At 29.8% G+C, this 12313-nt stretch overlaps 2 protein-coding genes across 5 annotated transcripts; both read right to left on the reverse strand.

The window, feature by feature from the left end:
• Positions 1 to 249: 249 nt before the first annotated feature.
• On the reverse strand, positions 250 to 7532 carry LOC139987723 (xaa-Pro dipeptidase-like). 4 transcript variants are annotated; one of them, XM_072004315.1, is made up of 9 exons: positions 7256 to 7532; positions 5570 to 5768; positions 5263 to 5502; positions 4854 to 4915; positions 4726 to 4770; positions 1546 to 1815; positions 1030 to 1474; positions 738 to 889; positions 250 to 556 (listed from the first exon to the last, which is right to left on the reverse strand). In XM_072004315.1, the coding sequence occupies exons 1-9, from the start codon at positions 7273 to 7275 to the stop codon at positions 514 to 516; spliced, it is 1476 nt and encodes a 491-aa protein (XP_071860416.1). In that variant the 5' UTR covers positions 7276 to 7532; the 3' UTR covers positions 250 to 513. The 4 variants fall into 4 exon arrangements, with proteins under 4 accessions (XP_071860416.1, XP_071860414.1, XP_071860415.1 ...); XM_072004313.1 differs by lacking the exons at positions 250 to 556; positions 738 to 889; positions 1030 to 1474; ... (1 more) ...; positions 5570 to 5768; positions 7256 to 7532 and adding an exon at positions 1910 to 4179 and having other exon boundaries at positions 5263 to 5295; XM_072004314.1 differs by lacking the exons at positions 250 to 556; positions 738 to 889; positions 1030 to 1474; ... (4 more) ...; positions 5570 to 5768; positions 7256 to 7532 and adding exons at positions 1910 to 4179; positions 4456 to 4717.
• Positions 7533 to 9266: 1734 nt separating this feature from the next.
• LOC139987737 (uncharacterized) lies at positions 9267 to 12066 on the reverse strand. The gene has a single exon (XM_072004336.1). It carries the CDS (start codon positions 11775 to 11777, stop codon positions 11262 to 11264), a length of 516 nt encoding a protein of 171 aa, XP_071860437.1. The 5' UTR covers positions 11778 to 12066; the 3' UTR covers positions 9267 to 11261.
• Between the last annotated feature and the right edge of the window lie 247 nt (positions 12067 to 12313).

Genomic DNA, 12313 nt, shown 5'->3' on the forward strand with positions numbered 1-12313 from the left:
CACTGTCTGCCCCCCTCTTTCGTCTCACAAAAGGTTATTACAAATTGAAATTTTCACGATAGAAAACCATGCAGTTGCATTTTCAATGCATTTAATATTTTTTTAATTCCATATATTCTATTAATATTTAAAGATTATTTTCTAATCTAGATTAAGTAAATATTTTGCAATATATATTTTGTTTAATAAAAGAAAAGATGCAGTAAAATTTCGTTTGGAAGAATAAAAGTATTGATGAACTGCACTGTATAATAAAGAATATTGTTTTATTTGTTTCTTTTTATATACAATTTATAAAGGTATGACTTAAACCTGTTTGATACTAAATATTACAATATATGCGCTATAAGAAACGCGTGTAAAAATATTTTATGACGTTATATGACGTATCACAATTGTTCTTATATCATAAGGAACAGAATATGTAAATAGTGTTTCTTTGCACGAAATTCTTCGTTATACAATCGCACATTTTATACCATGTATTCATTGTTTTCTCATATGCAATCAACTTCATTCTTTTCTAGCGGCCATCCATTCTTCTATTTCTTCCACGCTATAATTAAACGGTGTGTTATTGTAAGTTATACTTACATTTTAATTGCAAGTGACGTCAAAAATCGTGCAGATATTAACAAATAAAGTGCGTATAAATATTAATAAATAATGAATATAATTGTAAGACGAATAATTTAAATATCAGGTAATGTAAATATCAAAATATGCAAGAAACTTACGTGCGTGGCACATCCGTTAAATTTCTTACACCTGTTTCCGTTATAAGAACATCATCTTCGATCCTAACTCCACCCCAACCACGGAATCTTTTCAATTCTTCAGCAACGATGAATTTTGATTGATTTGGATTTTTCAGTGCTGCATCTAATAACTATATATCAACTATCTTTTTTTATATTGATTGATATATAAAATCTTGTTAATATCATTGAATCTTTATAGATTCGAAAAATTTTTAATATTCAATACTTTCGTCACATTCTTATAATCTATTATAGTTTTTTTACTTACGCAATCAATGAAATAGCAACCTGGCTCAATTGTCAAAACCATACCAGCTAGTAAAACACGACTGGTTCTCAATTTTCTTAAGCCTGGAGCTGATGAACGTTCAGGATGTCCTGGAAGATATCCACCAACATCATGAACATCTAATCCCATAAGATGTCCAAGGCCATGAGGCTGAAAAACTTCGTGCAATCCTGCTTTCATCATTTCATCAACATCACCTACTAATAAACCACCGCTTTTTAATGAAATTAACATAGTTTTATTTGCTAAAAGATGCATATCTGTCCACGGAACGTTAGGCTTTGCAGCATCCATCACTGCATCACGAGCAGCCAACACTGCATTATAGATCATTTTTTGGTCTTCTGTAAATTTTCCATTAACTGGAAAACTACATGTAATATCAGCTGCATATCCACAGTAGTTTCCACCCATGTCAAAAAGGCTTATAGACAAAAATAATATTTTTTGTAAATAAAATAAATTTCAATTAAAATGTCAGAGATCAAAACTTACCACATATCACCATTATTTATAACTTTATTATTGGGAGCACCAGCATGTCCATAATGTAATATAGATGCATTATGTCCAGATCCACAAATACAAGTATAAGACACATGCCTACAACCTCCTATGGAGTATACATAATGCATAAAAGCTGCTTCTGCTTGAAATTCTGCAAATCCTGGTTTCACCATTTGCATAATAGATTTGTGAGCATCTGAGCTAACTTTAATCACATATTCCAGTACCTCAATTTCTTGTGGAGATTTTATGACTCGACTATAAAGAAAAGATATACATATGTCTTCATATAAAACTTACATCTTATTTTATAATAACATAATTGTCAATAATTATATAAGAAATTATTCAGTTTTCAGCTATGAAAGATTTTATTCTACACATTATACAATATATTTCATTAGACTACTTTTACAATTTCTATCAAAAATAGAGAAATTTATATTTTATATTTCTGTTAAGTATATGTTATACAGAATTTTCTGCAGAATGTAAACTTTTCAACAAATAAGATAACAATTTATTAGATTGATTCCAGAGTTCCTGTATTGTTGCATAATCTAACATCATAACTTTAAAACCTAATTTCTTAATCTGTCTCTTTTTCATTATTTGTGGTCCTATTAAATGTCGCGTATTTCTACAATAATACTCTGGTAAATAAATAAAAACTGCAGTATTCACATTTTTTTCCTGATCTAAATTCAAATGAAATACCGACGTGGATACCATATGCGGATGTATAAGAATATCAAGAATATAGAAATTTATAGGTGGTAGTCTATTCAATATCACATTTTTACTCAATTTTTGTTCTCCCCCTACCAAAGATGCCAATGGTTGATATATCATGTTCACTGCTCTTCTAATTCGAGCATCTAAAAATAAAGGTTTCTCTACTCTTCTTAGGGGAAAATGTAAAGATGGATATTCCTTAGACTCTAAAAACATGGTAGCATCTAGTAATTTCAACTTATTTTTTATGCGATTAGAGAATACAGAATGATTTCTCAAATGAATTTTATGCAGTAATTGTGAAATAAATATCTTATCAAAAAATTTAACAGGATATTTTTCTAAATAAGTACAAGAAAGAAGAATATCTAAAGCATCATCTAATTTCAAATCATGAAATTTTACTGATAACACATCATCAAAAGTTTTCCAAAATTCAGTACTATTGGGAGGATGTACATATAATAATCCAAATGGTGTAAGAATAGAAGACAATGAAGAAGTTGATATATTCATAGCATGTTTCATAAAATATTCCCCACATTCTGACAGGATTCTTTCATTTCTGATTTGCAAATCCTTACAATAATTCATAATTGTAGCTATTAATTTTGAATCATCAATTTGTGATGCTTTAGATTTCAAATAGCCTTGTAAAGTACTTTCTATTCTATCATCAATGTAATCTTTTACATGTAAACTATGTATAAATTTTATTAAATCATTTTCACTACATGCATTCATGCTTATACTTGCCCACTTACTGGCACTCATTAAACATTTCATTGCAGAAACATCATCATGAAAAGAATCTAGTATTTCTGCAATTTGTGTGCCTGTTAATTTTAACCAACAGTCAGAAAGTTTTCTCTCTAAAATAAGTTTGACCATATTTTTACTTTGATTAAAATACTTTAATACTTTAAATAATGCTACTAATGTATATGTATTAATCTCTTGTTCTTGAAGCAAAATACCAACCCATAAGGTATCTATTGATTTACGGTACTTAGAATCTTTATAAGATGATAAAATCTTTATTAAATTTACTAATTGTGCAGGTGAAAACTCTCCATCTGTTGCTCGACTTAAAGCTTCATCACACATCAAATCTCTATATATATTTCTAGATGGACTAACTTTATCCTTTTTTAGGGCTATCAGCCCCTGAACTATTATTTCAGCATCATTACTATTAATAATTAATTTAATCAATTGTTTCATTATCATATCTCTAGTAGTATTATCAACATCAAACTGCCTATTTCTTTGCATTTTATTAGACTTCTGTTTAAACCAATTATTTTCTAAGTCTATAACTTTTCTTAATCCTTCTAAAGCTACTCTACAATTGATTTCTTGCGAGATCTTGTTGTCTAACGTAGGATAGGCATCATTAGTTGCATTGAACAGTTGTAATCCTTGCAATGCCTCTTCTACGTTCAAATCTTTGAAATAGTCAAGATCTGAATAAAATAATATTGCAGTTCCCTCATCTGTTTCTATGTCTATTCTTTGGTTTAATGCTTTGTTTTTCACATTAGTGTTACTTTTGGAACTTGCATTACTTTTAACATTAAATGTAAATGGCTCATTCTTCTTAGATATATCAGGAACCTTGTAACAATTATCAATAATAGAAATGCTATTTTGATCTTTATTGTTACATATGGTTTCAATATTTTTGATCTTTCTAACAATTAAAGGCACTTCCTGTATTTCTAATCCCTCTTCTACAAGAATGCTAGTCTGTGTTAGACTTTGTTGTCCAGCGTATTTTCCAGAATTGGATTCATAGCTTCGTATAATAAATTTAGTGATCCAAGCAGAGAATTTCATGCTTCTACGCATTAAAAATTTTGTCCATACATGACCAGCTAGTATCATCTGCATAAAGCATACAAGCATCTAATAAGATTAGGTTTAACAATAATTCCTTCATGTCTCATTTAATGTACCTTCTCTAATTATGAAATGAAAGATGAAGCAGTATGAAATATCTCTTGCAGAATACAATAAAATTGTTTGTTTTCAATTAAAACAGATATAATGACTAGTATTTATATCTTGAACCTGTTTTCAATGATACTTATAATTTAATGATTTTAGAGTTATAGAGCCATTATTAAAAGGCTTCATGTGAAAGACTTGTGACAAACTTACAGAAAATAATTATAACGATATATATCGATATAATAAATCGACAATTGCTCAATTTCGATAGCAATTTTTTAAATTTCCATATATCGTGCGAACTTTCGCCAATTTCAATTTGATATATAGTAATTAATTTTTATGTTTTATATGTTTTACTTTTATTATATTCTACTATAAAATAAAAATTTTTTCTTTGGAGCCATTTATTTAATTCTTTCGGTCGAATTAACGTATTTTTACCCGACCGTAATATAATATTAATTTTGTAGCACTTACCATTCACATATTTCAGGATATAAAATTTTATTGTCAACTTTGAACCTATAACACGATAGAATGTAAATAAACAAATTATTTATAATAGAAAATATTTATAGTAGAAAATATTGAAAACTAGTACTCACTGATTAATGCCATCAAAAGTTGCCTCTTTTGCTTGCAAGCCACTATCACTATTTTGACCATTCTAGAAGTATAATAAGAGAAATAAATACGTTTGCAAAACTAGATTAAATAAGCTATTTATTAAAAAGAAAACATACGCGTAGGTAGAATCAATAATAATTTTATTCGAAATTGTACTATTCGTGATTTTTTCTCTATATATTTTCAAGAACAGTATCGGAAGTAATAATTTAATTTTCATATTCTTCTTAACTGTTTTATAGCGAAAATTGCTATTTAAATTTCAAATGACTTCTCACAAGAATTTAGTTACATTTCACTTCCGAACGATAATACATTTATTTTTAAATAAGATAGCCCCTAAGTGTATGTAGTCCTTTAAAATATTTATTTTAAATACTAAATTACTAAAGTGAGAAGAAGATTTGCTTGTTTTGATTTCAAAACTTTAGCTATCTCGTCGGTATAATAAGTTTCGTCTACTGCATATCGTTTTTTAAAATCGTCCAAACTATGTAATTTTCCTTCCCAAATTGCATATTCAGGCGGTAATCGTGGCACAAATAAAATGGACGTTCCTGTTGCTAAATCAACGGCACCATAACATCCTGGCTCTTCAACAGCGAAACACCATTGAAAAAATGACTCCTAACAAAAAAATTACATAAACAAGATATGTTATATTACTGTACTATATAATTAACGATTTATTTACCTGTCTGAATGGCCAGCATATATCTGTATCATTAAACGGAATCTCGACTCCTCCTTCGAGAATAATAAAAGTGCCTGTAGTTGGTACTTTTGTATTTGAGTTAATGCGTGCGACTAATCTTTTCCGATTGTTTTGGAAAAGGGACATAGGTACTTTTAAAGTAAGATTTCCCCTTTGAAAGCATGATTCTAGTCCATTCCTAAAATGATATTTCTATACTTATTAAGTAATAAAAAATACGAAAAAATAAAAGCTTTATTTATTATTACATTAACAAACAATCTAAATTCCAATTTAATAGCAAATAATTTCAGTTCTAATTTATATAAACCTTTCCATCCAATAAAAACATATTGTATATTACAATATAATATAATCTTGCTATATTGTTCCTTGTAAAATATTTGAACAATAATTAAAGAAAAAAATTAGTAACAACGTTGAAAGTTCTTGTAGGTATGTATAATTTTCTATTGATAATTTAATAATAGCACAAAAAAATAAATAGGTCGAGTATTCGATATCTTTATCATAAAAAAATAATATTAACAATAAGATTATATAGTTATAAAGTACTACATATGAACAAGATAAGCGTTATCCTCATTAGTGAAAATATGCTCTTAGGAGAAAGAAATAACTAAAAAATTCAATGAGAATAATTTACTGTTAAATTTATTCAATATACGTACAATTTTTTTACAATCAAAATAATTACATCACTTCAAAATTTTTTAACCGATATACAAATTTCTTCGCCCAGTTATAATTGCTATATTTAAAAGTATACATTTTTCAATTTTTATTAAACACATTTAAAGTTTTGAAAAATACTCCAAAGTAATAAAATTCTAGTTTTATAAGACTTAATACAAAAATCTGTTTTAAAATGATATTAATATCGGTAATCGGTATATAATTATCGATAATTATCTGCTTTACATAATCAAAAATTAGTAGAATAAGACCAATGATAAGTAACATTTTATTAAATGGAAATTGTATTTAACATATGATAAGTAAGTAATCACCAATCAACACTTTATCTTTTTATTTTTTTATTTTTAGAGATTAAAACATATTTGTTATAGACTGTATTCAGTATTCTATATAGTATATATAACACTTTATAAGGGCATATGTCCAAATATTTAAAACACTAATATAAATATAATTGTTATATTAAATAACAATTTATAATTCTATAACTTCAATTATGTATTAAATGTAATATTAGTATTAATGTTTTCATTAGATATAGAATTTGAACATTCTATATATATGGGTATACCTCGTATCCTTCTTCGCAGATGCGTAGAAGGAAATTACCTTTAACATAACCTTAAAGTTTGACAAAATATTGTTGTAAAAATTAGAATTTAACATTACAAACATTATCGTATTTACTGGAATAAAAGACAGTCGTCATGGTATAATTAATAAAGCAATAAGCAATATAATTGATAGCATTATGTAAAGGTATTATAAGGTACGATAAGGAAACAGGTTGGACAAAAAATGATGCACAAGGGGAAAAAAGTAAACAATGAAGTATTTGGAATACAAGGAACAAATAATTTGTTGCTATCATTATAACAATTATATATTTATATTTAATAACAGTATATCGATTCCTAATTAATATCAGGGATATAATAAGAATCAATAAATTGTGTCTATACATACAAATGCGTAGTGTCCGCCATATTACTTTCTCATTTGCCGATTTGTTGACAGAACAGTATAGTTTTCTTATGACTTTAGTTGAATATAGACTTTATAACGTAAGCAATGACTCATGCAATGTTCAAGTTACGAAAATTCCATTGATACTTGTAAAATCACTTTTCACGCAAATGTACGATTCACGACCCACTTTATTATCTTTTATCTGCAACAGTCTAAAGGATCACGTGATGAATTTCAACCGACCAATAATGTTTGCAACTTCCCGCGTAACGACATGGAATGATTGGCCTTTTGTTATCATTGCCAGTCATTACTCATTACATACCTATATGTTATATATACATGTATTAAATTTACTTTTTTTTAAAACAACATGAATCTACATCAAATAAAAAGAGCAGTCAAATTCACTATGTTTTAATTAATGTAAATTATTTATCATTCTATATTATTTTAAATCAAACATATGACTTAACATGTCTTTAATTTAACCTTGAAATTTGATTATTTAACATCCTATATTTTTAATCGATAATTAAGACGAATCACTGTTAATAAACTTTGGTGATTTTTATATGAGTATAAAACTCACTGTTTTACATAAGCTAAATTAATGTATAAAAATATATCTTTTATCTATGAAAAATGAAAAATATTATTGTACTAACTTATAATAGCAATAAATTGCAGATTTCCTATAATAATTTTTCCAATTTTTCTAACATGCTTCATATAATTTCCTATCTACATATTTTTTTCTTTTATTATAATATATCTAATTAACTTCGATTTTTAATAAATAATTTTATTGTACGATTACATGATTCTATGTATACATATTTGCAACTGACTACTTTAAAATATATATCTTCATTGCTTAAAATTTTGATTATTAGTTGTGTAATTTTTATCTATAACTGATTTAAGAGAATCGATGAAATATTACGATTTGCTCATGAACTGCTACTTGGTTTCGAAGTTCTAATTAAAGACGGATGTCGTAAAACGTCACTGATAACGTACGAGCGTGCATATGTATATGTATGTACATATTATTACTTATATATGTCAAAAGGAATAATTTTAACTATAACTATTTATAATCGTGTATATGTTATTTACGTATACCAATTTCCGTTATCATCTATTTCTAAGAGGTGACGCAAATGTTTCAATCCAGCCACGTACATTATTTAAAGCGTCAAAAGTTATTTGTCGTACAGCTCTTCCCTTTAATTTTATCATATCTATAAAACAACTCAATATTCTTTATTAACCGTATTTTACGATGCTATCAATGAATATAATAACATAGATTTAAAGAATCATTCCCTTTTGTAATTTTTTACTTTTGCTCCTCGCTATCTACAATATTTCCATTACGTAACATTATCTGTATGTAGAGTAAATAAATATCAAGTACCGGTAAATATAAGTTGATTCTCATAATCTTGTTTAAAAGTAACTGAAATACTTTATCGGTATTATTATCTGACCACTATGCCATCATTTATAAATTAAGTTTTGAGTGTTTTTAAGGAAAAATAGAAAATTAAAATTTTTTACTGATGTATATTAAAGTTATTATATTAATTTCGATATCATTTTTTATATTAGATTATACAAATTTGAAAAAATATGTACTTAGGAATCTTTAAGAATAGAAAATAATTAAATAAGAAGTTCAAATATCTCAAAGATTCTGTTATTTTTTTATTGAAAGATTATCCCGTTTAATCACCGAGGATATTATGATGTCCCTATAATACCTTCACGCATGAAATACGTTTTCCATATATGTATGTACCAAGGTGACTGGATAGCTTTTCGTAACAAAATTTCTCTGATACTTTTTTATGACTACAGCACGAGTTAAAATCTACATTACAATATTTTTAATATTAATACGTGGCATAAATCAATATAGTAACTAATAAAAAATTCTGAAAACAATAATTTCCTAAAATACAACTCACTGGGTAAAAGAAAATATAAAATAAGACTAGGATGAAATCTTTTACTTGTTTATTTATAATTAAGGTTCGCCGGATGACAAATCCGGCAATCACAACGAGGTATATAACTTCCTTGAGTTACACTTTAACGGTGAATTTAAAGACAAATCTCTCATTATCTACACACTCATACCTATGCGAATTCAAATTGTTGCACATACACACACAAAATACATACCAGGAAGAAACGCGCTAATTCCCCATTCATTCGCTCATACATATGATCACGTGCGTTCATCGGAACTGTGATCTAACGTAATATTTGTAGTTGTGAACTAGTTAACATTTGTACAATATGTAGACATGACACGATATGCGATACCGTGCTTTCATTTTGTCCGGCTCTTGTAGAGTGACATATTACAAAATTCACCTTCTACCGGATTTTTCTTCATATCAGTTCCGAAATCGTGAACTGAATTATGCTCTACCGTTACACCGAATACGCATGTGCATCCAATATGCATACAACAAATTTACACGCGCGTACAGCGTTTGTTACGTCGCTAACGATCGATAGTGATAAATAACTATATATGTACTTAATATATGCAGAGCGAATGTAAACCTACCATGTATCAATCGTGTAAGAAACTCACGCACTCGCGTATATACTTTTACAACAAAGTCGGTTTACTATCTCTCTTCAACCAAGTCGGCTAAATACTTTCAAACGCACAAAATGGTGATAATTCGTGTGCGTACAATTACAGAACTTAAATTTGAAAGTATACATATACATAATATATATAACTCAAGTAACGAACGCTACATTGTTGATTCTATCTTAAACAAATACCTCTCATTCGTTGTGCAGAAAAAAATAAAAAAGAAGAAAATAAATGAGATCACTATCCTTCGAGTTGCGATGCTTCCGCGCGTAAAAAGGCGTTTCTATAATTCGTTGATTGATTTCTCAGATGATTTAGTTAACTCCTCTAGTAGTAACTGGACCATAACAGCCCGACCAAATCGAGCAAAATTCTTTAACTAATATATCCTATATACTATAGGATACTTTTCGTTCATACGCGTGCTCTTTCTCGTATTTCACGCCATTAAAAAAATCTATAATCATAACTGTACATATACATATATAAGGGAGGTAACACATGAACTTAAATAAGCATTAAATTATCGAATGCTGAATTATTATGCTAACCGATTCACATTAGATCGCATATTAAGTTGCTACTTCTTTCCATTTTTAAATACCTAATTCAAATTAACTACCAGGTTACTTTCTATAATTACAAAAAAAGTAATAAACTATCATAGCAAACAGAAAATTATAAATATTTTTGTATAAAAAAAGAGAACAAATAGGTTGCAAACGATTTCGGTAAATTTCAATTGTCAATCACTACCTCCAGAACCTCATCTTTCTAGTACCCTGGACGCGAGAGCAGCACTCAGGAACTCTTCTTTTTATCTTTTTTCGTTTATTCGAAGAGGGACAGTTTTGAAAAAGATCGGTGAACCTTGTTGTCATGTAAACCGAATCCGAGGGCCTGAATCGAGGCAGCCATGTCTTCCACGTAAGCCTCGTGAGTCGTCGATACAGGCGAGCTTAGCCGAATTTACACGATCCGTGCGTGTGAAACTACTTCGGATAACAACATACCATATTTACAAACACGGCCATGTAAGGCTGTAAGTTCTTGGCTAATTATGTTTACCTCGTTGTACTTTCTTTCAATACAAGTCACACACATATTTCGCTTAACGAGCGAATGTGTTCTCGCTTGATAACCCTTTTTTACTCATGTATGCACATACACAATATATACACACAGAGTATATATATACGCACGAGGTATACCAAATGTATAACCGTGGAAAGATACACCAAGGAACAAGAATGACTTTTAATAAAGGACACCGAACTTTTTTTCACTTTTGTGTAGTCTAGACACCACAAAAATCTGTTTAAATCTCTTTAAATTCCATATACCGGTCTCGTATACCGGCCGCACTATAATTCATTTTCACAGCTCAAGTGGTTTGTACACCGGTGGTAACTGTTCGTCCTCCGAATCGTAGAAGTACGGTTTTCTTCGATAAACCGTCGACGATTGTTCATGATCTTCCTCTTCCTCGGAATTATCCAGATCAACGAGATTCGCTTGAAGTCTCTTCACAGCCTCTTTTATTAAACCACCTTCTCTGAGCAATTCTTGTAAAAGCTCATACGGGTCGTCGTCTCTCGTTGTCGGCCTTTTGTGATGGTGATGATGATGAGCTAAGTGATGACGATGATCGTGACCACCGGTGTTCTTCATGCCGCACATCTCACAGCTACTGGGATCTGCCCAAGACCTCGAAGGTATTTGATATGGTGATGGTCGGTTTTTCTGACTGATGCTAGATTTAGCTTTCAAACTGGATAGTCGAAGGTTCTCTTTGATTTGAGAAACAAGAAGATCGACGTCGCGAGAGAGGAAGTCCTGCGTCGTGTTGGGCACTACCTCGATCAAGTAAGTTGTTTCCTCGGCGCTCGGCATGGCGTAGGTTACTTTCCCCCGTTCACCGGCTACGAGAACAAAAGGACGATGGCACGAATGCCGTGTTTACACCTCCACGTTTGCGATACTGGCGAGCAGCGGCCACAATAAAGCCGCGCTCTCGGCCAACGTGTTATTGTCCTCTCTCTTTCTTTCCCTTTCTCCTTCTCTCTTTTTTTCCTTTCCTTTTGTAAGCAGGCAGAATGTTCTTCACATTGCACACATCAATACACAAGAAAAATCCTTTCCTAGCTTACTGTTTTCGTTTCTCTTTTTTTTCTATTTATTTTAATTGTTTCTTAAATATATTGTAATTTTTTTGTCAGAGTAGAATAAACCTGTCTTTGAATGATATAGGTAACTGAATTGATTAAGCGTGCCTAGCTTTCCCAGTTAAAGGTGCACTTAATGTTTACGAACATATTTAGAAACGTTCGTGTAAACATTGGCCTAAACTAGCAGTCGCGTCTCGTAATCGCATGGAACGCGTGATTCACTGTGTAAATACGCACCATCTATCCTACCCCCTCCTCTGC

Source organism: Bombus fervidus, chromosome 5 (assembly GCF_041682495.2).
Source record: "Bombus fervidus isolate BK054 chromosome 5, iyBomFerv1, whole genome shotgun sequence".
Classification (NCBI taxonomy): domain Eukaryota; kingdom Metazoa; phylum Arthropoda; class Insecta; order Hymenoptera; family Apidae; genus Bombus; species Bombus fervidus.